We start from the raw sequence: 22,960 nt of genomic DNA, 5'->3' as shown, positions 1-22,960 counted from the left end.
ATGTAAACTGTCATCCCATGTCTTGCCCTGTCTGTCTCAGGGCTCTTCCTCATTCTAGTCTTACGGTTGCCATTGCAATCTTGGCAGTTGTTTTAAGGCAAATTGTTGGGCCTGGTTTACACTGAGATTTAAAACCATGTGAGGATGTAGGTAAATAATGATTTGAAAACCTAGTGCAGATGGCAAATTCTTTGGGGAAGGGACTGTCTTTTTGTTCTGTGTTTTTACTGCACTAGTACAGTGGAATCCTGGTCCGTGGCTGGGGCTTGTAGGTGTTACAGCAATCCAAATGAAAATAATTTAGTAATAATAGTCAGAATTTGTAGCTGAATTTAACCCAGAGACTTTGAAAATCCTCTGAACTTTGTGGTACAGCGACAATACACAGATGAGGTAATGAAGAGACTTTCCTGAAATTCCCTCTTCATTGAGACTTTGTTTGATAGGTTTCAAGCCAGAATGATTTTTTTTTTTTTATGTTTGCATTGTAAACCTCTGGAAAATGTGATTTGTTACAGTACACAAGTACTGACACTGTCCTGAGATTCCATAATAGAAATATCTGTCAGTAGTTATTCAGACATGTCACCTAGCACTCCTTGTTAAGATTTTAAGAGTACTGTCATCCTTTTCCATTTATTAAATCTTTTCCTCCCATTTTCAAGCCAATTTGCTCTCATTTGGAATAATTAGACACTATAATTTGAAACAACAAAACTTTTTAGGATCTGCTCTCAGAAAAGGTAATAGAGCATTTATAGAAATACTTTTAGAAAAAGATTGGCTGACTCATTCTGGGAAAGATGTTGAGGAGAAAAAATGTGTGAAAGGCAGATATGCCATTTTAGGCCAATAACAGCATATGCTTGCTAATAATTATATGAAGGCACCAATATTGACTGCATACTTAAGGTTGCATTTAGTTTGCCCTTAAAGGAGGACTAAAATCACTCTGTTTCACACTGAAATGATTGATTTACTAGCCAAACTTGGCAAAATAACTATTCAGAAGACAATTGGACTTTGTCTGTAATTTTTGCAAAAATATGGACAATCTTTTGCAGAGGAAATATTTTAAAATGCTTTTTTTGAAATTTTGTCATATTTTGTTTAGTTCCACTAGCAAAACAACCACACTCCCCCAACACACACACATTCTGATAAATCTTTGGACATCAGCTAGTTTTAGAGACAAGGTGGGTGAGGTAATATCTTTTATTGGACCAACTTCTGTTGGTGAGAGAGACAAGCTTTCATGCTACACAGGATGAGGACTGATAGGTCAGATATAGAGTGAGAGCTTTGTGAAAAACGTTCACCCACAGGTGATGTTGTGTTTTTGTCTTTTATTATTTTCCTGAGAGAGGGCTTGTCTACACTACAAAATTATGTTGACCTATCAGTCCTCAACCTCAAAGGGAACCTGCCCAATACTTTCAAAAGAGGAAGTTTAAATTCATAACTTTGCTAGACACTAAAAATCATGGTCTTAATAAAGACATTGGATTGATGTTTCATTATGACAATCTGTAACCCATTAACCCTCCCTTTTTGTCGTATTACTGTAGGGATGTTAATGGGCCACTTCACCTTGAATGGTCCCTCAGAATATGTGGTAATTGCTTATGCTAAACTATCTGTTGCACCTTGTATTTAGCTGCCATGCTTAGAGTACCTTTCCTGGACCTGATGAAGAGCTCTGTGTAGCTCAAAAGCTTGTCTCTCTCACCAACAGAAGTTGGTCCCATAAAAGAGATTTCCTCACCCAGTCTCTCTCATATCCTGGGACTGACACAGCTACAACAACACTGCGTATCAGCCACTTCTGAAATTCTAAAATTAAACACTCAAAAGGTGATTCCTCCTTACTCAACTGAACCTAAATAAACAGCGGGGCTGGCTCGCTCTCTTCCACCCCTGAAAGAGAGAGAGAGAGAGAGAAATTCCATATGAAGGAGTCTCAGAAGCTCAGCTATCAGCTCCATTTTCAGTCTGCATCTTTTTGTGATGAACCTGATGGCATGGGGAGACGGGGACTTTGTGGGAAGCCTGTGATTGAGGGACTCAGTCTGTGCTGTGGCATTAGTGCTTTAAGAGAGCCCTGGTACTACTCCTCAGTGCGCCATGAAGCAATGCTGGGGCAGCTGAGCGTATGTCTACACTGCAATGCAAGCCCAGGGTTAGTGGGACTTGCGTCTGCAGACCCTGGGTTTGAAAAGTCAGGGGCTTGAGTGTCCATGCTCATTGGTGGCCTTAGGTTTAGAAATTTTGAGTCAGGGCCCCACACTGGGGCACCAGCATCCATACTGCACTATGCAGACCCGAGTCCAACCAACCATATGCCAGAGTACTTAGCGTCCTCCCAAAATGTGGATGCTCTAGCCCTTGGTTCATGGTGCAGCATTGAAAAACTTGACAGTCCATCCCGCACATCACAGGAAGTTGTCACAGCCCGCCAACACATCCTGCCAAGCCATTGTTTTGACGTGCATGCTCCCAGCTACTGAAGCCAGCAGCATGGAGGAGTCACCATTTGAAGAACTTCTCTTGCTTGGGCTTCCACTCCTGTATCAGGAAACAGGCGAAGCGTCCATGAGATGCTGGTGCACATTTCAGCAATGTTTTGTGACCCTCCGAAAGCACCTGCTGGAGCTAATGATGGAGCAGGAGGAGGACGACGACGATACAGATATGGAAGAATGGTACTGGCTGGTACGACTCGCGACTCTCAGTATAGTTGCTGATGTCCTCTATGTAGACCGGTGCTACTGGAGTAGGGCTGCAAGCGCAGATTGGTGGGATCCCATCGTTATGCAGACCTGGGATGACCAGCAATGGGGTCAGAACTTTCGCATGAAGAAAGCTACATTCCTGGAACTTTGTGAGCAGCTTGTCCTGTCCCTCCAGCATCGTGAGACCTGTGTGCGGGCGACCATATTGATCCAGACGTGGATTGCTATCACTTTTTGGAAGCTGACTACTCAAGGCTGCTACAGGTCTACTGCTAACCAATTTGGTGTTGGAAAATCAACTGTGGGTAAAGTGGTGATGTAGGTTCTGAGATGATCAGGCAAGTGGTTTACCCAGCTGCGGTGGACAGAAACTATATTTGTGAAGTAACTGCTGGTTTTGAGAGAATGAGCTTTCCAAACTGCATCGGAGCCGTTGATGGGACTTGTGCTCCTTAGGGAGCAAATGAGTACATAAACTGCAAAGGGCACTATTCTGCTGTTACGCATGCCCTTGTGGACCACAGAAGCTGATTTATGGACACTAGTGTGCGATGCACTGGAAGGAGGAATCGTGATGCCAGGGTTTTCTGCTGGGCGGGAGTCTACCTTTATGGAGAGGTTGGGATTCTATTTCCACCAAAGGACATTGTCATAAATGGAGTTACTGTCCCCACTGTTATCCTGGGGGACCCCACATAACCCCTTTTACGTTGGCTTATGAAACTGTATCCTGAGCTCGGTACCTGGCAAAAGAAGGGTTAATCACACTCTGAGCAGGTGCAAAATGGTGGTTGAATGTGCATTTGGCTGACTGAAATCCCCCTGGCACTGTCTACGTGTTTGGATTCCAGTGTCATCAATGCTGTCCGCATCACTGTGGCTTGCTGTGCTCTTCACAATCTGTGTGAAGCCAAAGGTGAGCTCTTTGCCCCTGAATGGAACTATGGCAGTGATGGATTGCTGAATCAGTACACTCAGCCAGAAAGAAAGTGCACCTGTGACAGCTGCGGCAGGATGCACCCAAAGAACACAAATTCGGGATGTTCTGTGCTCCCACATTATGGGTTGGCATGGGCCAATGGAAGAGAGAGAACTGCATGTTTAGGAATGTTTTTCTACATCAGTGTTGACAGTAAATGTGTGTTGTGACAATACATCATTGAAATGTGTGTGAGGGGAGATATTGTCACTGTACACAGTGAATGGGGCATATTCATAGAATCATAGAAGTTTAGTGTTGGAAGAGACCTCAGGAGGTCATCTAGTCCAATCCCCTGCTCAAAGCAGGATCAACCCCATCTAAATCATCCCAGCCAGGACTTTGTCAAGCCGGACCTTAAAAGCCTCTAAGGATGGAGATTCCACCACCTCACTAGGTAACCCATTCCAGTGTTTCACCACCCTCCTAGTGAAATAGTTTTTCCTAATATCCAACCTAGACCTGCCCTCACATATTTTTATTTTGGATGACCTGACTGTTAATGTAATGGACGGGGAACTGTGCATTTTCATTATTGGTTGATTGTACCTAGAGGTACTGAAAAATTGTGTATGGCTATAACTTGCCCATTGTTCCTTACCCTATGGTTATCTTTATTATTCAAAACAAACATTGTAAGTCATGATGTAGTGATGGCAATAAACTCTCTGAATAAAATAAAAGCCTTTATTTGTGTTACAAAAATAGCAATATTAAAGCATTTCCAGGCAGGCAAGCCAACTGTGTTTGCCACCAAAGTATTCAAACTTATGGTACCCGAATAGCACATCTGTGAGTGGAGTGTGTTGGTCAGCTACTGCGGTGGCCCTCGAAAATATGCCCTTTCCCAAAATGTGCCTAGCTGTCTGGAGTTCCTGCTTCGGGAAAAGTTTGCAGCTATCAGCCCCTGGGATTGGGTCAAAATTCATGGGGGGAATCAACAAGATGCTGCGCTAGCATCTGTATGGCTTACTGTCTTCCCACAGCGTCTCATACAGGCTTTTATGACTGCATGCAAGCACACACCTTAATATGGACTCGCAGAGAACTCCACGGCCACCCCACCCCCTCCCAGACACATTTCCGGATGGCATACTTACCCTCCACTCCTATTTTGGACAAATGATTTTATCACCAATGGACTACATATTTAAATGGGCCACATTTCAACCCCCACCTGCACCACCACCACCTGGACAGTTCACTGTTTACAGGTGGCTCGTTACACTGTTGTATAAGTACAGAGCAGTGTACTCACAGGGAAAAAAATATAAAGTTCTTATTTTTATAACGCCCCAGCGCCAAAGTGCTGTCCGTGCAATCTGCCATGAGTGGCTACCCGCTGCAGCCACAGCTTGTAATAACTTTTGCATTGCTTCATAATCCGGAAATCCTCTCCATTCCTATATTAATCAGAACAAACATGGAGCCAGAAACTTACCAGGCTCTTGGGTTAATTTTGTTTCTTCCAGTTCTGTGGCAGGCTGCTGCTCAAGCTGGGGGGGGGGGGCAACAAAAGGCTCCTCCGGACCCAGGATATGCTGCAGCTGCTCCAGTGGCAAAGCGTCCTTGGACCGGTTCCAGCACCATAGTGACTTTGCTGGCCTGAGTCGGTGCCTGCTGGACTCTTCCATTCCTATATTGGATTCAGAGATCAGAAGTTCGCCACCCAGGCTGTAAGCACTATTGGCTCCGTTCTCGGTGCAGTACCCCACACCCAGTCAGACGCCTCATAAAAGGTGCAGGATGAAGGCGGGTTCTCAGAGGTGCAGTTCTCATCCCTGGATTGCCAGTAGTTGGTCTTGAGCTGCTTGATCCATTTTCTGGGTGGTCACTGGTCCAGTGACTTCCCAGCACTGCCAGCTTCTTCTCTATCTCTTTTTACACGTGGTCATTGCTAGTACTCCTACTAAAACACATCTTTTTGCTGGCCTCACATCAGAGATTCACCAAAATCTGACTGTGCTCTCGAGACCAGGAAGTGGCACGCTTGACAAAAGATGACTTCTGGTTGATGGCTGTAGCTAACGACAGAGAAGGTTTACTCTGTAGCTCAGTGGTCAGAATAAAATGGAAGGGTTAAACGCAGCCTGGCTGTACAAGCGGGGTTGCTTCCATTTCCTGGGGGTCAATTGGCTACTTTTGGGATAGAGAGGATAAAGAACAGTGTCTGATGGGTTTGTGGGATAGCATTGGCTAACTCTCACCTGAGCTGCATCCACATATGCAAAACGATGGAGTTTGGGCCCGAGTGCCAGTGGGACCTAGGCTCGAATCGACTCATCCTGCAAAGTCCTGGGGCCTGGGCCTGAGTCAGCCAGGCTTGTGTGTAAATGGAAGAGGGGTTTGAGCTCAAGCCTGGGTCTGAGCCCAGGCTTGCATTGCAGTGTAGCCATACCCTGAGTGTCGCTGCACTGAGACACTGGCACATCAGTGATGGCAACTCGTCCCATTGAGACTACTCCCGTGCATAAGTGTTTGGAGGATGAACTGTGGCCCTAACGCTGTATTTTGAATTGTGTAGCGGCCCCCTGGATAATGGGTGATTCTATTCTTTCAGCAGGATATATACTATATATAGAATATATATATTCACCAGTATATCTTTACTTTTAGCATTTTGGGGCATCCCCAGCAAGCTAGCATCAACTCAGAGAAGTACCCTGAAGGGGGTCTGAAGTTGGGTTCTGAGCTGATTCTGCTCAGCACTGGTTGGATGTTAGTCCCTAACATGGGGCATGAGGGATACCTCATATTGCTCTCAAGTGGCCTTCCTCCCCTCGCCCAATGAAAGAATAGCATGAGTGGGTTATGCTAATGAATGCATCAGACTCTCCTCAGACAGAGGAAAGGGTTACCCTTCCTTGGGGAAGAGAGTAAAGAGAAAAATGTTGAGGATGATGTTGGAGGCCACTCCTTCAAAAAAGTTATTGGGGGAGTTTAGAAATTGGCTGCTGAGCTCAGTTCTCTCTGAGTTCATTTGTGGGAGTCATAGCACTTGGCTGTCATGAAAAAAATCAGGTGGATACAGTTAATGCAATGGGATTTATTTTTGTTCCACCCTTTCAAGGGTATTGAAGGACACTTACAGCCAACTGTTGGCTATGGAATCTGCAAATACAAATAAATTCTGTAGCTGAGGGACAAGAATGTTCAGGGCATGTGCAAGGCACATGTCATCCCTGTATTGTAAATGTGTAGACTCCCCTTCCCACCGCCCGCACAGATACCTGTCTGCAGGCACAGTTGTGGTGTCTGTACACACAAACATGGGCATGTTATGTCTCTCTGAGCTTGAATGCTCTTGTTCTTAAAAGCCTGTCCCCTAAATGTGTGCTGTACTAATGTGCTCTGGGCTTCAGATAACCGCAGATTAATTGAAATAGAAACATTTCCTTTGGAAAATCAAACAGAATAATCACAGACCAATTTAGAGATAATAGCTTCATTTCTCTTTATGACACTTGTGTTTGTGAAATGCTATTTTCAAGTAAACAAATCAGTGGTGACCACTAACGTGTCTATTTAATTTTTTTAAATTAGAGCTTGGTCGTTGCCAATGGAGGTCTGGGTAATGGTGTGAATAGACACCAACTGCTCAGGCTAGTAGAGGAATGTGGATTGGTGGAAGCACTCTTAATGCCTCCAAATAAACCGTATTCATTTATGAAATATGGGTCAACAGAAGAAGCAAAGAAAGCCTACGACACTCTCAATGGGAAAGAGATAACACTGGAGGACTCCAACCAAAATGTTACTCTGTATGTTAACTTTGTGGAAAAAGGTATCAATATTCTGCTATCCCATAAAGCATCACTGTTCTTCCTTTGCTTTTCAGTTGTTTGTTATAGTGGAACTGTGGATGGAATTCTGGCTCCATGAGAGTCAATGGAAGTTTTGTCATGGACATCAGTGGGGTCAGAAATTCACCTTATTTTTTGAACTGTGTTTGGTGAATCATTCCTGGTTTTTGTCTTTTATTATATGGAACTTAGAGCAATCTGTGGATGCTTGAAACAATACTTTATATGGCTGAATAAATACATGTATTAAATATAAGGGTCAGCTTTTCCAGGAAGCTGAAAAGCAAAATTAATTGCCCAAAAGGATCAAACAATAATAGGAACAATAATCTACTTTCCTCATTAACTAAAGTCTAGGGAAAAAAGAGGGGTCTTGTAGCATACCCTGAAATCTGGTCTCTTGTAGACTGAGGTATGGAGTGAATGTCAGAACTAAAGACCTTTCACAGAAAATGTCCTGCTAGCAGCTCCTTCTTGTTTAATGCTAGGAGGCTGCAGCAGGAACACCTCCGTGAGCACATGTGGTCGTATCAGGTGGAGAGAGAGAGATGGTCTCTCTGGTAGCTTGGAGCCAAACCATTTGTTGCTGGAGAGGAAGGATAGTCTTTGTGGTGAAGATAATAGGTTGGGACTTGGGAGGTCTGAGGTCAATTCCCATTCTACAGACTTCCTGTGTGACCTTGGCCAAGTCATTTGATCTTTCTGCACCTTAGTTTCTCATCTGTAAAATAGGAACAATAACACTTGCCCATTTAGATGGTGAACTCTGTCTCTATGTTTGTAGAGCATCTCGCACAATGAGGTCCTGATCTTGGCCCCTAAACTCTACCACAGTACAGATAATTTTCAATAATAATTCATAGGGCTGTAAGATGGGAGCCTGTTACGTAAGTCATTTTCTATTAAGATAGGTGTTGTAGTGAACATTTGATCACATCTGGTTGCACAGCTACAAATGACCATCTTAATTTTATATCATTTCTTACATTTAAGAAACAGCATATAGCATTCAGACATGATACTTTCTTCACTGTACTCTATGCTTGTCAACCATGAGCAGTGACAAATCCTGAGTCCTGGCAAGATAAAATTGAATCCAACTAGAATCTCCCCTGAAACGCATGGGAAAGTTTTGACCTTTATTTTGACAGACAAATCCGATATTTTTTGAGAGTGGAAAACACTAAGTCTCTCGGGTCCTACACAGTGAAATTTGAGAATTGGGTTGTATAGCACAGAACATGGATTCTGATCCTGTTTTATGCTACCAAGGAGGATAATTAATTCAGATGATGATGATCTATCTAGGGTTTATCATTATTGATAAAAGAACACAAGGGGATCATTTTCCATAAGCAGTAGCACTGTTTTATTTTTATACCCACAGTGCATTGGGAGGACATTATACCTATTAGCTTGCCTCCAGGCCTGATGATGGTTGAAGAGCTTGTGTCTCCTGAAGAAGAACAAAAGATGTTGGAAAGTATTGATTGGACAGAAAATGAAGTCATTCAAAATGGTTAGTAGAACCATAGAAGGTGAGACCTTCAAAAATAACTGCAAATTGTCCTTTTGTTAAATTTAATTTCTGCACGAAGTCTGCATCTTGGACAATTTATTCCTTAAAATCATTCTGTATATTTAGTCCCTTTAAAATTGAGTTTTATATCTTATAGTTACATTTGAGTTATGCTCCTGCTTCCAGAAGCAGCTACTGTAGAGTCATTTCCTGACAGCGTAGTCAGTCAGTGAGTTTGTTCTGAGAATGCAGCACCTGTAATCTGATAGCCTGCCTGGGAGCTGGAGCTTTTGACCAAAGAGAAGTCAAAGAAGCTCCCTTCCCAGTTGCTCATGTAGTTTCAAATGAGCTCTGTGGAATAAATTTCTTAACAAAGCCAGTTATTTTTTCCAATTAGCTTCCATATTACAAAGTAACTTTTACTCCTTGACACAGCACAAAGCATTATATTAACTTTAGTTAGTGTGAAGTGTAACGATGCAAGGAAGTGAAAGTTCCTATTATGTCCATATCATGAGCTTGTTCAAAGTGTCAGCCATGGCTCAAGAAAATTGGTACTGTTGTCAGAGAGAGACAAACACACGGTCCAGGGACCTACAGCCTTTGCTCCCATGTGTAAGCATTGATGTCTGTGGGATTGCTGCTATGTGTAAAAGCATTTTTGACTTCAAAGAGAAGTGGTATTAAAGCTCTGTGTTGTTTTGTCACTCTTAGTACATGGGAAAGTTGAGTTGTATATTGAGGTTCAAAAATAATAGTGTTTTCAACTATTGAATAGTTTTGAGCTGCGCAGAGATTGTGTGGAATAGACAATAGGCAAATACCCTGCAAGCATAGCGAATTGTGTAAATTAATATATTTTACATATTTTAATATTTTTACATTGTTTAATTTTTCTGCTTCACAGCCCAGAAGTCTTTAAAACACAGAAGGGTAAAGCATTTTGGATATGAGTTTCGATATGACAACAACAATGTAGACAAAGATAAACCCTTGCATGGAGGTGAGAACTTTCCTATGAAAAGGCATTTTAAAATGGCATTTGTTTTAAAACTGTTTTCCAACAGATACACACAGAACCTAACTTCAGTACAGTGTAGTGTTCCAGGAAGTTGTATAACTAAAGCCTTGATTAAAGAAGGCACTTAAACAGGTGTGTAAATCCAATTAACTTCAATGGAATTTAATGACACGCTTAAACACCCTTCTTGAATAGGGATATTTTCCTGAATCAGTGCTGTAGTAAATCATGTTTTAGCATGCATGGATGGAACCCATTTTTAATCACTTATAACTTGGTATTTTTTTCAAACTTTTTAAAACAGTCATGGATGCCATTCTTCACTGAGGTCTAGCCAAATGTAGATTGTGAACTTCTAAATTTTGGTCACTTTTTTGAGCAACCGCTATATGAGGAAGTTGCCTGCTGCAGCTAAGGGTGGAGAGGGCTGGCAGCTGGGGAACAGCAGAGGGGCTTACCCATTGACATTTCAGGGCCAGAGAGTGAGACCGAGAGGAACTGTGAGAGGGCTGGTAGGTGTGAGGGATGCTCCCAGCAGAGAGGCCGTCGGGGTCCCAGCTGGGAAGAGTGGGCTTGCACTTTGGTTGGAAGGGCCCAGTGGCTGTCCTGGTACAAGGACAGGAGCAGGCTGCAGGTGTAGTAAGAGATGCCAGGGCTATGTTTTGCATGTGCTATTTGCACTATGCTGGGGGAAAACTGGACGATGATAATGGGACTTTTGTTATGATTTATGTGGACTGTACTTTTTTAATAAGATAACCCTACAAGGGCTATATTTGCCCCCAGAAAGATTCTGTGGACTATTTTGGAGGAGTCTGCAGGAGGGAAACTGAGGCAGGCATTCTGTCATTCAGCAGCCTGCCACAGAAGGGTGCTCCAGGCAGGGACTGCCCTAAGACAGGGTCCTAACTCAGCCTTTAATTTTGTGCAAAGCACTTGTGCACCTGGGTGAAATTCTGCACCCATTGGGGTGAATGGGGATTTTGCCATTGATTTCAATGACACCGAATTTGGCATCCAGTTATTTATGTTCACAGACAATAGAAATTGCACATACAAACAATGGGCCCAGTGCTGCCAGTCCTTTGTGTGTGGCGGGCTTCTAAGAACTACTTACAGTCTATGCAAGTTACACATGTATAGGGTTTGCAGGATTAGACCCACTATTTCCATGCACACATCATAGTGAGTACAATATTGCCTGTGTAATTGATGGGGTGCAGTGACTTACAAGCTCCATTTTGGCTGTAGATATTTTATCATATTTCTGTGTATTTTGTCCAGTTGTTAGATTTCTCCTTCACCAAAAGCAGAAAAAAAGAGTAGGAAAACATCTGGTTTATACTTCTGTTTGTAATAACAGGGCTCCCGGGAATTTGCAGCATGCTTCTGGAGAAGTGCTTGAAGCAGGGATATATCAAACATAAACCCGATCAGTTGACAATAAACCAGTATGAACCTGGACAAGGTAAGTGCATTTGCCCTTTAAAAAAATCAAACTCAATATTTTATCTAGAATTGAAAACAGAAAACCAACTACAATGGGTATGATTCGGAGACAGCACTTCTGCATCTGCTAAGTTCCACAGGGAGGCTTTCATGAATTGAGGGCAGTGTCTGGATGCAGTCTTCCTAACTTGGGAACTCACATTTAGAGATATCTTGGTACTGAAAATGAGTAACTGAGATTAGAATCTGGCCCAAGAGTCTTAGGCCAGGTCACGGAAGCTGATTATGTAATAGAAGAGTTGGTAACCTGGAGAGGTAAACAGTCCATGTATGACAGGATCAACCAAACCCATTTTTCACTCACTTCCTGAGATAAAGATTCAGGAAAATCACCTGGTCCAAGTATAACTGCAGGGCTTTCAACGGGCTGGCCAAACTCAAACCTTTCCTGCCATGTTTTGCCAAGCAACAAGAAACCCCCTTCTATAGGTACATATGAGAGAATCTTCAGGATGATGCAGACTGTATCCCCATGTTGGAGGAAGGGAGTGCTGCTCCAACAGTCTCTTCCAGACTCAGTAGGACAGAAGAGAGAGTTACTTCCACTCATGCATCCACAGGGTAAAGCATATGCTGTGCTTTTTACTGAATTCAGTCATCAAGGCAAGGTACCTGGCTTTGGCTTTCCAGTCTCTGGAATATATCTGGTTTGTCCTTATGAATGAAGGACAAACACTTCCCTTCCAGAATTAATCTCTGACAGTGTACTTATTATCTGCCAACCTAGGGTCTAGACATCTGACCCTGTTCGTTCACATATCTGACAGCCAGTTAAATTGGTATGGTTATGTGCTGCTGTCTGAGTTATCTGAATTAATTAGTATGAATTGTAATTTTCTTCCAGGAATACAGAATTTATATAAAACCTTTCTTAAGCTCTAATCATTTAGGACATTAATTAGCATACAGTATGTGCAATCCAGTACATTGATATAAATACTATCCAGTATCTGTACTGAGTCAAATTCTATCCCTACCTTCTAAGCTTTTCAACGCAGGGACACTGACTTCAGTTTTCAAAAATGATTAGTGATTTTGGGAACCTCAGTTTTTGGGTGGCTACCTTTAGATGGGCTTGATTTTTCTGAGGTCACTTTGAGAAAATCAGGCCACTATAAGGTATTTCAAGTTGAAGATCCAAAAACTCAGGCACCTGAAATCTCTATTCACTTTCAAAAATTCAGGTCATTGTCTCTTAGTATGTGTCTGTGCAGCTCCTAGCACAATGAGATCCTGAATGGAGTGTTTGGATGCTGCTACGAAGAAATAATAGATGCACATGTCTTATCAGGCTGACTTCAATATATTTCTGAGGGCAGAATTTCTACACTTCATATTGTAACCATGTTGTAATATAGTGAACTTCTTGTAAGATGCTTAACCTATGTAGTTCTGTATGGGATTAAGTACATTGCTCCTCTTGAAACTAATGGAAGTCAATACATGTGCACCTGGGGGCAAAATCTGGCTTCTGATATTGGTACTGTATATAAGACTGGTCAAAACAATTAAAACAAAACATTTTCCTGTTGGAAAATGGGATATTGTAAAAATCAAAACTTTCTGCAGGGAGAGATCAATTTTGACAGAAGTTTTGATCAGGAGAATCTAAACAAAATGTTTAATTTGGGGTCAGGTCGCCATTAATCTGTGTCAGGTTTCAGAGTAGCAGCTGTGTTAGTCTGTATTCGCAAAAAGAAAAGGAGTACAAGTGGCACCTTAGAGACTAACCAATTTATTTGAGCATGAGCTTTCGTGAGCTACAGCTCACTTCATCGGATGCATTAAGTGGAAAAACTCCGATGAAGTGAGCTGTAGCTCACGAAAGCTTATGCGCAAATAAATTGGTTAGTCTCTAAGGTGCCACTAGTACTCCTTTTCTCTTTTCATTAATCTGTGTGTCTGCCAGAGCAGCTGCAGTGCCATAGGGAAGTTATATTTCCAAGTCCTTTGTGTCCCCATTCTCCCCATGGGCCCTGCTTTCTAGCCAGACTATGTCTCCCATGATGCACTGGAGTCTCCCTGTGGCTGAGCTACTGCAGTGCATTTTGAAAACAAATGTTGATTTGGGATGAAAACAACTGTTGAAATATCAGAATTTCCCATGGGAGGGGAAGGAAATTCCATGTTTTGATCTGCTGTAGTACTGCACTACACATAGTAGGCATAAAAATGCACGAGGTTACTGTGTTATGGTTTACATGTGAACAGCTGTGAAAATGGGACTTAGGAGAAGCTTACATTAAAAGTGATGGTATTTCAATATAATTGCAGTGACTATTTATTCATTCTCTGGTTTTTGTGTTATAGGAATTCCTCCTCATATTGATACTCATTCTGCGTTTGAGGATGAAATAACCTCTCTCAGTTTAGGAGCTGAGGTATGCTTAATATTTCTTTTTATATTTTGATGGTACTCAAATGACATAAAAGTAAAGATCTGAGTAGATCTTAATAAAAGGTTCCATGTTTTACATGACGTTTTTTCTCAGTCTTTTGCGTCAGATGTCTGGCATGTTAACCTGTAACAATAGTGCGATACTTAAAGGGGTGAAATTCTGGCAACATTGAAGTAATTGCCGTTGACTTCAGTGGGGCTAGGACTTCACCATAGAATAAAATCTTCCATGAAACTGACTGTTTTAAACTACTAGAACTCAATTGTCCATTGCCCTTCCTCAGTTTTATTAGTACCTTCAAAACTCTCATATTAGTACTCCCGTGTATGTCTCTACCTCATTTCTTCCTGTACCATTTCCTCTTCTCTCTGGTCTGTCCAAGGCTCTCTCCTATTATTCCTGTGTTTATTACAGTAGCTCGTAGAGTTCCTATTGGGGTAGACACTGTACAGACATCTAGCTAGAGACAGTCCCTGCTCTAAAGAGCTTACATCCGAAACAGACAAGACAGACAAAGGGTGGGAAGAGAAACGGAGGCATAGAGAGGTGAAGGGACTTGCCAGGATCACACAGCAGGTCATTGGCAAGGCTGGGAATAGAATCCATGTTTTCCTGCTCCTAGTTCCGTTCCCTCTCCACACCCTTTTTTCTATTCTGCTTTGTAATTCAGTTCTTGTCACACTTATCACCGTGGTATGAGAGCATACGTACCCACTCTCTACTTTGTGCCTTCTGTGCTTGGAACAGCATCACAACAAACATTGGCTAAGTGCCAACCCCATTTTCCTTCCTGTCATTCCTAAATACCTACATGTTGCCGCCACCCAGTGCCCAGAGGCAAAACAATAGCAGGGGTTTGTTACCTGGTGTGCTTTACTTAATAATTATAACGGGGTGGAGAAACAGAAAAGTTTATTTGCAGCTGCAAACAAACTTTTCTGCTTCTCCACCCCGTTGTGATTATTAAGTAAAGCACACCGGGTAACGAACGCCTGCTGTTGTTTTGCCTCTCGGCACTGGGTGCCGGCAACAGCTTTTGGCGCCCAGCGTGGGGCAACAAGCCTGCAATTTAGCCTTGCCCAAATCCCTTCCGGCGGTCAAAAATTGTGGCAAAAACCAACGCCCAGCGCGCACCGGTAAGTTCATCGGGGGCCTCAAAAAAAACACAGTTTAATCAACCCCAAAGGGCACAACAGTGCAACGCACTCATATAGTAAAAAAACAGCTGTGGGCAACAGTAAAAAACCAGTCCCTTAAATAAAATAAAAACCTTTTAAAATCCAAATTATATGCTCTGTTAAAACCTAAAAACGCCCAAAGTTACCCTGTAAGTATAAAACAAAAACAGAGCACAAAAGATAAAGTACGGTGCATGCCCCTAAAGTATATTTTAGTAAATTAAGAAGTATTTAAATCAAATCCAATAACTAAAAATAAATTTAAGCAATTTTATACAGTTAACTGGCCTCAGTACCAATTAAAATACCAAAAACAGTGGCCTCCTGGAAAATCACTAAATCATAATACAATCCTCCAGTTACTCCTGTTCTGTCAACAAACAAAAAAGTAAAATAAGCATTCCTATGCTTACTTGTTTATAACCTTGTGGTCTCCTACTAATATTTTACAATACTGTAATTTAACCCCGATTGGCCCAGTAGCAATTAACGTCAGTCCCCGGACCCCCACCCCAAATGTAATGGCAGATCCGGTGTCTCCTTCGGCCCCTACACCCACGCAAAGTAAGGCTTCTTCAGCCCTTACACCCACACAAACTGAGGCTCCTTCGGCTCCTACACCCACACAAAGCAAGACTCAAAGTAAAATTCCTAGTAAAGCTCATAGTAAGGTTCAGCTCCATCTGCTAAACTATACCCGTTACTTACCAAAACTAAAATTGCCCATAATGCAATAAAAAAAACAAGCTGCTCTTACCATGCAGGTCTATACTCATGCACCTTTTAATCCTATAAACCTGGCCGCTTTCAAAGCACAGGCTAAAAAATTTTCTATCAACCCAAGCAAGTTTGTATCGGTTTTTGAGAGATGTCTTAGTAGCTACAAGCCAAACTAAAATCATTGTAATGTCCTTCTGCAAACATTATTAACTGAGGTTAAACAAAAACAAATCATAGCTAAAGCAAAAAAAAAAAAAAAGCAAAAAGGCAATATAACCAGGACCGTAACAATGTCCTAATCCCAAATAATCAGGTTCCCATAAAAAATCCTAGGTGGGACCCAAATAACAATCAAGCTATGACCCACCTCACCTCCTATAAAGAGCTGCTACTGTATGGACTCTGTCACGCAGCTGTCAGACAAAATAATTAAACTAAACCATATAAAGTAGTGCAAAACCCCCCAAAAAAGCCCTGGAGCCTTTTTGCAGCGCATTCAAAACACAATCCGACAGTATACCCATTTTTCAGTTCTTAATTTAAAAAATGCTTTTTTTGCCATCCCAGTTAACACCTCATCACAAAAAATTTTCTCCTTCAAATAAAAAGACCTTAACAAAGTTAAAAAGCAACTTTGCTAGACAGTGTTAGCCCAGGGGTTTAAAAATTCCCCCACCCTCTTTGGCCAGGCTCTGACCAAAAACCTAAAAGAATAAAATAATAAAAAAGCCCTCCTTTTGCAATACATAAATAATCTGTTAATTGCCACTGTGAGCTTAACTCCCTGCCTTAAAGCCACCGTGAGTCTCCTAAATTTTGTAAAACTCCAAAAATATCAGGTAACACAAAGTAAGGCTCAAATTGCTCTCCCGCAGATACAGTACCTCGGGTTCTACTTATGGCAAAAGAAACGCCAGCTTTCAAATAAAAAAAAAAAAAGCCATATGCCAAGTTCCTATTCCGAGTAATCGCAAGCGGCTCAGAGCATTTCTGGGGATGGCAGGCTTCTGTAAAATATAAATCCCAAAGTTTAAACTATGAGCTAAACCCCTGTACAACTGTATAAAAAAGCAAACCATAACCCCTTTCATTAAACCCCAAAGGCTGACAGGGCATTTAAAATCCTAAAAAAAAAGCTAATAAAAGCCCCAGCTCTAGGTCTGCCAGATCTCTCCAAGCCATTTCAGTTGTATGTACATAAACAAAAGGGGGTGGCCCTAAAAGTACTCACACAGCTGCTAAAAACATAAAATGGTCCGGTGGCATATTTTTCTAAACAACTAGACCAAGTAGCCAAGGGCTGGCCAGTGTGCCTGCAGGCAGTGGCAGCCACCGCTCTGACCCTGGCAAAAGCAAAAAAACTAACACTAAAAAAAACAATGCAGGTTTTTACACCACACATGGTACGCGCTTTACTGGATGTTAAGGGCGGCCTCTGGCTCACACAAGTGCGTATGGCAAGATACCAAGCAAAGCTCTTAAAAAACCCTGAGGTCACGCTGCAGCCTTGTCCATCCCTTAACCCTGCCACCCTCTTACCAAAAACTAAAAAACAAAAACATAACTGTTTAAAAATCATAAATGCCCAATATTCTAGCCACCCTTTAATTAAATTAAAAAAATGTGCCCCTCCCAAATGCAAACTATAAGTAGTACACTAATAGTAACAGCATAGTAATAAATAGGCAAAAAAGGGCGGGTTATGTTATTATAACCCTCAATGACACCATAAAAGCTAAAAGTTTGCCCGCTGACACCTCTGCCCAGTTGGCTAAGCTAGTGGCCCTGACCCGTGCACTCAAACTGTCCAAAAAAAACCAAGTCAATATTTTCACTGATTCCAAATATGGTTTTGGTGTGCTGCATGCTCATGCTGGCCTTTAAAAGCAAAAAAAAAAAAATGCTAACAGCCCAAGGCTCTCCAGTCAATTATGGGCCCCAAATTCTCCGGCTTCTAAAGGCAGTGCAACTCCCTTCAGAAGTGGCAGTAGTACACTATAAGGCCCATCAAAAAAAAAATCAAAATAAAACTAAAAATAATGCCAGGGCAAATAAAAAGGCAAAGCATGCTGCCACCCTGATGTCCCCTCAGACTAAAAACACCTATATGCTTGCCCTTATCCCATCAGTGGGGGAGCTCCCAACCCCTCATTATTCTAAAAAACAACAACAACAAAAAAAACAGCTAGCTAACAAACTTGGTCTCCAAAAAAAAAAAAAAGGCTTCAACCCCCCCCCCCCCCCCCAAAAAAAAGTCCTCTTACCAAAAGGCCTAATTCTTCCAGTATTACAAAAATTACATCAAACCACTCATGCTGGCAAAAAGGCACTTATTCAACTAATAAAAAAGTACTTCATAACCTCCAGACTCAAACCCCTGGCTGCCCAGGTACAGGCAAAATGCCTAGTCTGTCAAAAAAATAGCCCCCGACCAAGACACCCAGTACCACCAGCAGCCCTGGAACCCACTCCAGGCCCCAGACACGTGTGGCAAATAAACTTTACTAAGTTTCCCCGGACCCAAGGGTTCAACTATCTCCTTATTATAGTAAATAAATTCAGCAAATAGCCTAAAGTCTTTCCATGTCACAATTGCACTGCCAGGACAGTGGCTCTCAAGTTTGTTAAAAAAAATTATTCCTTGCTTTAAACTTCCCCAGTAAATAAAATCTAACAATAAAACACACTTCACGTTAAAAATCGTCAAAAGCATCTCAAACGCTTTACAGATTCCCTAAAAACTCCATACACCGTAAAAACCGCAAGCCAGTGGGGTAATAAAGCAAACCAATCAGACCCTTAAGCGACATTTCTCAAAAGTATGCCAGAAGGCCTCCCTACGGTGGCCTAATGCCCTGCCCCTAGTTCTGCTCCGCATCCGTGCTCTCCCAAAAAGTAAATTAGGGCTTAGTCCCTTTAAAATTATGTTTAAAAGGGCATGGCCTACAAATAATACACCGGTTGTGTCAAAAAAAAAAAAAAAAAGTAAAAATTAAAAAATGGGTTTCTGTCTCAGTATATGTGTTCCCTCTCTGCTGTTCTTTTGTCTCTTCACAGGTATACTAAAAATTCCCAGCCTCTACCCTTAAACTCGCCCATCCACTCCCTGCAGCCTGGTAATTCAGTGCTCGTACATACCTAAAAAAAACAACCCCCTCCAAAAAAAGTAAATAAACCCTATACCGTCCTGCTGGTCTCCCACACGGCAGCAAAGGTCAAAAACCACAAAAATTAAATTCATTATACCCGGCTAAAAGCGGTATCAACCCCCCAGCTAAAAAATAAACTGTGCATTCAGCCCCCTCCACTAAAAATCTTAAACTAAAATTACTATTTAAACAGCAGCCTGCCGAAAAAACAAACAAATAAATAAATAAATATATTTTATTCCCCCTCTTGGCCATGTGCCTAACCGCTACTTCTGTTTCAGGCATTGTACCCGTAAATACCTGGCTGGCACTGGCCCAGAGTGCAGTAAACGCACGGTGGCAAAGGCCATTAACTTAACCTCAACCGTCGTGGCCCAACTCTCACATAAGTTTAAAAAAAAAGACATCAGGGTATGCTACAAAACAGGCTGGCTGTAAACTATTTGCTTGTACACCATGGTCACCTATGCCAAAAGTTTGCTGGCATGTATTGCTTTAATATAACAAATTCAGGGCCATCCGTAAAAGCTAATTTACAACGCCTAAAACAGCTAGCAAAAAGCATTCATCAGTAAACTAAAAAAAATTGGCTAGGCTCTCTATTTTCTGGTTGGGGCCTTTCCCCGTGGCTAAGTAAGTTGTTTAGCCAATTATTTAAGTTTCTTTTCCTATATTAATCATGTTATGTTTACTGTGTTATATATAGTCTTGTATAAAAATGCTTATTTTACATAATTTTTAAAATTTTAATTTTATGCATAGCCCGCTAATAAATAAAAAAAAAAAACCTCAAATAATAATTTTTTTTTAGAATATTTATTTTTATTAAAAACCCCAGAGCATAGCCACTAATTAAATTAAAAAAATAAAAGGCCATAAGGGTCAAAAAAGTCTCCCTGCTAAAGGCCTAAGGGCTTCTTCTCAACCCCCCTTAATAAAATTCAAGCCTGGCCGGTTTAAATAAACTCTTTTGCTCTTAAAACAATGTTGCAGCCGCAAATAATACCTTATGGTATAAAGTTTGCTAACGCCAAGTTAAAAATAATAAAAAAAACAGTTACAAAGCCAAACAAAATGTGCTAGTTGTTTAAGTTACTAAAAATGCTTATTAAAAATTACAAAAAATAAATATTGTTGTAACCCATATAAAAAACAAAATATTTATATAAAATTTTCATGAGCTAATATATAGTGCAATAGCATTAAAAATATAAAAATATATATAATAACCTGCGCTAATGTGCAAAATTTAAAATTGTATTCTCCCTGTACCTTGTTTGCAGCTGCAAATAAACTTTTCTGCTTCTCCACCCCGTTGTGATTATTAAATAAATCATACTGGGTAACAAACCCCTGTTATTGTTTTGCCTCTTGGCACTGGGTGCCGGCAACATACATGTTCTGCAGTACTTACATGCATGGACACCCGCATATAACTCAACTGTGAACTACTCCCATTGCTATATTGTATTCTTTGGGGGAGGGACGTTGCCTGTATTCTAGCCATTGTTAGTTGCCACATACATCTGTGGTGCTGTGTAAATAGCAGCAACAATCCCAATGAGACCATTAAATTTATATAGCAGTGGACAATAAGGGTCTAATTTTCAGTGGGGTCTTGTGAACTAATGACTACACGTGTGGGTGATGTATGCTGTCACTTGCTCATTCAGGTACTAGTGCACAAAGAATGCGAGTATGTGCATCTGCAAAGACGCACCTGCACAAGTGGAGATTGAATGCTGATAATCAGGCCCTGGAGGTATGAAACCGTAACCCGATTGTTAGCCTGTGATTGAGTTGGTGCGGATAGACCGAGGGAGAGAGGCACAGTCATGCAATCTGAGCACAGAACTGGGAGTCAGGAATTCCTTGGAGTTCTAATTGAGGCTCTGACACTGACTTCCTCTTTCGCTTTGGGCAGGTCGCTTAGGCCCAATGTTTTCCACTAACTGTGGATGTCTCTCATGTCTCTAGGACCAGCTGTGAGTATAACATGAGGAGGATCAGTGCATGCTCCCCCATTTTGCCCAGCCCTGTTTTGGATATACCCCCTTTCCTCTAGCCATGGTTTATCTTCATGTCCATTCAGTTTTTGGCCTTGCTTTTGAGGCAGTAGTTTCTATTTTATTCTAAAGTGTTTTTACCAATGTGGGCATCTGGCTATTAGAAAGTCCTTGCACTGGAAATGGTTGGCTAGATGAGAGAGGCTCTGTATCCTCTTATCGCTCCCGTGACCAATCCAGTCCTACCCAATTTATTTTTTTTAATACACGCTGAACATTTAGATGTAAGCATTGGGAACAGTCTGTCAGAAAGGTCTGTTCCTGTACAGCCCAAAATTGTAATGCCTTTTCATGATAGACCGTTAACACACTTCTCTGATGGAGGTAGCCAAAGTGTATATTTAAGGGCTCGTAAAACAATCCCAATGGCCCATAAATTACTGCATTATTTGACAACCTTTCCTTCTGGTACCTAACTGTTTAAACTTTGGTAATACACATTGTTTGCATGTTTAGACCCTCATCTGCATTTAATATGTTAATCATGGCTGCAGTAGTACGCACTTAGCTATTTTAGCATTTCTTTGTCTGAGCCCAACAGTTTTCCCCCCACGTACAAAAATTATGCCCATTTCTGATGGCGCATTACATTACAGCATGCTTTTTGTACTCGTCTTTTGTTCTCCTTATCCTTTCACATTTATCTAGCACATTCACTGGGAAATGCAGTGTAGTTGTAGCTGTATCAGTCCCAGGATATCAGAGAGACAAGGTGGGTGAGTTAATATCTTTTATTGGATCCATTTCTATTGGTGAGAGAGACACGCTTTTGAGCCTCACACAGGTCTTCTTCAAGTCTGGGAAGGGTACTCCCAGTGACCCAGCACAATGCAAGGTGGAACAGATTTCCCAGACCTGAAGAAGAGCTCTGTGTAGCTTGAAAAGTTGTCTCTCTCACCAACAGACATTGATCCAATAAAAGCTATTACCTCACTCACCTTGTCTCTCTAACATTCACTGGCATGTCCATTTACATCTTTTAATTACATTAGCTCCACCTGAATAGTGTATGATTGAACAGGATTTATTCCTGATTTCAGCCTGAGTGTCATTCCCTGTTCTTCTTGGTTGTGACTTCTTGTTCCAGCTTGCTTTGCATCCCTAATGAAAAAAATTATATAATCATTGTATTGCTGATCTTCCCTTTATCCTTCTCCAAAGGAGAAACACCATACTTTTAAAAAAGAATTGCCCTAAAGCTTAGGCACTACCGTAATAAACTCGTTAAATACGAAGAAATAGACTAGGAATCTCTCTGGTCCACTGTTCTGTCTCTGAGCTGGGCCACTACTACATGCTGTAAAAGAAGGAAAAACATAATGTATTTGCATAATCTATGTTTGTACTAAGCCATGGGGCAATATTTCATTCTGACCTCTGCCTGATGAGCAACTTATACAAGCATGAGGTTGGAGCACCCTTCTAACTTTTATTCTAGCTAGCACAACTGCTGAATGTTATTTCCATTCATATAAATGGCTAATCTAGTTTTTTGAAATCCATCCTAGGTTCTTATTGCGTCCCCTTTCCCCCCATCACCATATTATCTGAGCGCTTCGCAATCTTCAATGCATTTATCCTCACAACACCCCTTTGAAGTAGGAAAGTGTTATTATCCCCATTTTACAGATGGGGAACTGGCGCATGAAGAGGCTATATGATTTGCCTGAGTCACACAGGAAATCTGTGATGGAGCAGGGTTTCCCAAGTTCTTGTCTAGTGCGTTAACCAGTGGACCACCCTTCCTCTCAAATCTACGGAGGTATTTACCTCAATAATATCCTGCCACATAACACCCAGTGTTCAGCATCTTTCCTTTTCTTACTGATGGCTGAGTCCATCCAGTAGGAAAGTTCTTCAGACCATTCCTTTCTAAGATCAACCT

The 22,960-nt window shown here is 41.5% G+C and overlaps 1 protein-coding gene across 1 annotated transcript in view; it reads left to right on the top strand.

Annotated features, from left to right (window-relative positions):
• ALKBH8 (alkB homolog 8, tRNA methyltransferase) overlaps positions 1–22,960 on the top strand; it is a 78,980-nt gene that overhangs the window by 5,470 nt on the left and 50,550 nt on the right. The window contains exons 3-7 of the mRNA XM_084632811.1: positions 7,255–7,495; positions 8,902–9,033; positions 9,941–10,036; positions 11,418–11,522; positions 13,874–13,944. Coding sequence (XP_084488937.1) covers positions 7,255–7,495; positions 8,902–9,033; positions 9,941–10,036; positions 11,418–11,522; positions 13,874–13,944 — 645 coding nt within the window. The remainder of the gene's footprint in view (positions 1–7,254; positions 7,496–8,901; positions 9,034–9,940; positions 10,037–11,417; positions 11,523–13,873; positions 13,945–22,960) is intronic.

This window comes from Lepidochelys olivacea (genome assembly GCF_965140295.1).
Source record: "Lepidochelys olivacea isolate rLepOli2 genome assembly, chromosome: 1".
Lineage (NCBI taxonomy): Eukaryota > Metazoa > Chordata > Testudines > Cheloniidae > Lepidochelys > Lepidochelys olivacea.
The sequence above is the reverse complement of the archived record's forward strand: the minus strand, read 5'-3'. Positions and strand labels throughout refer to the sequence as shown.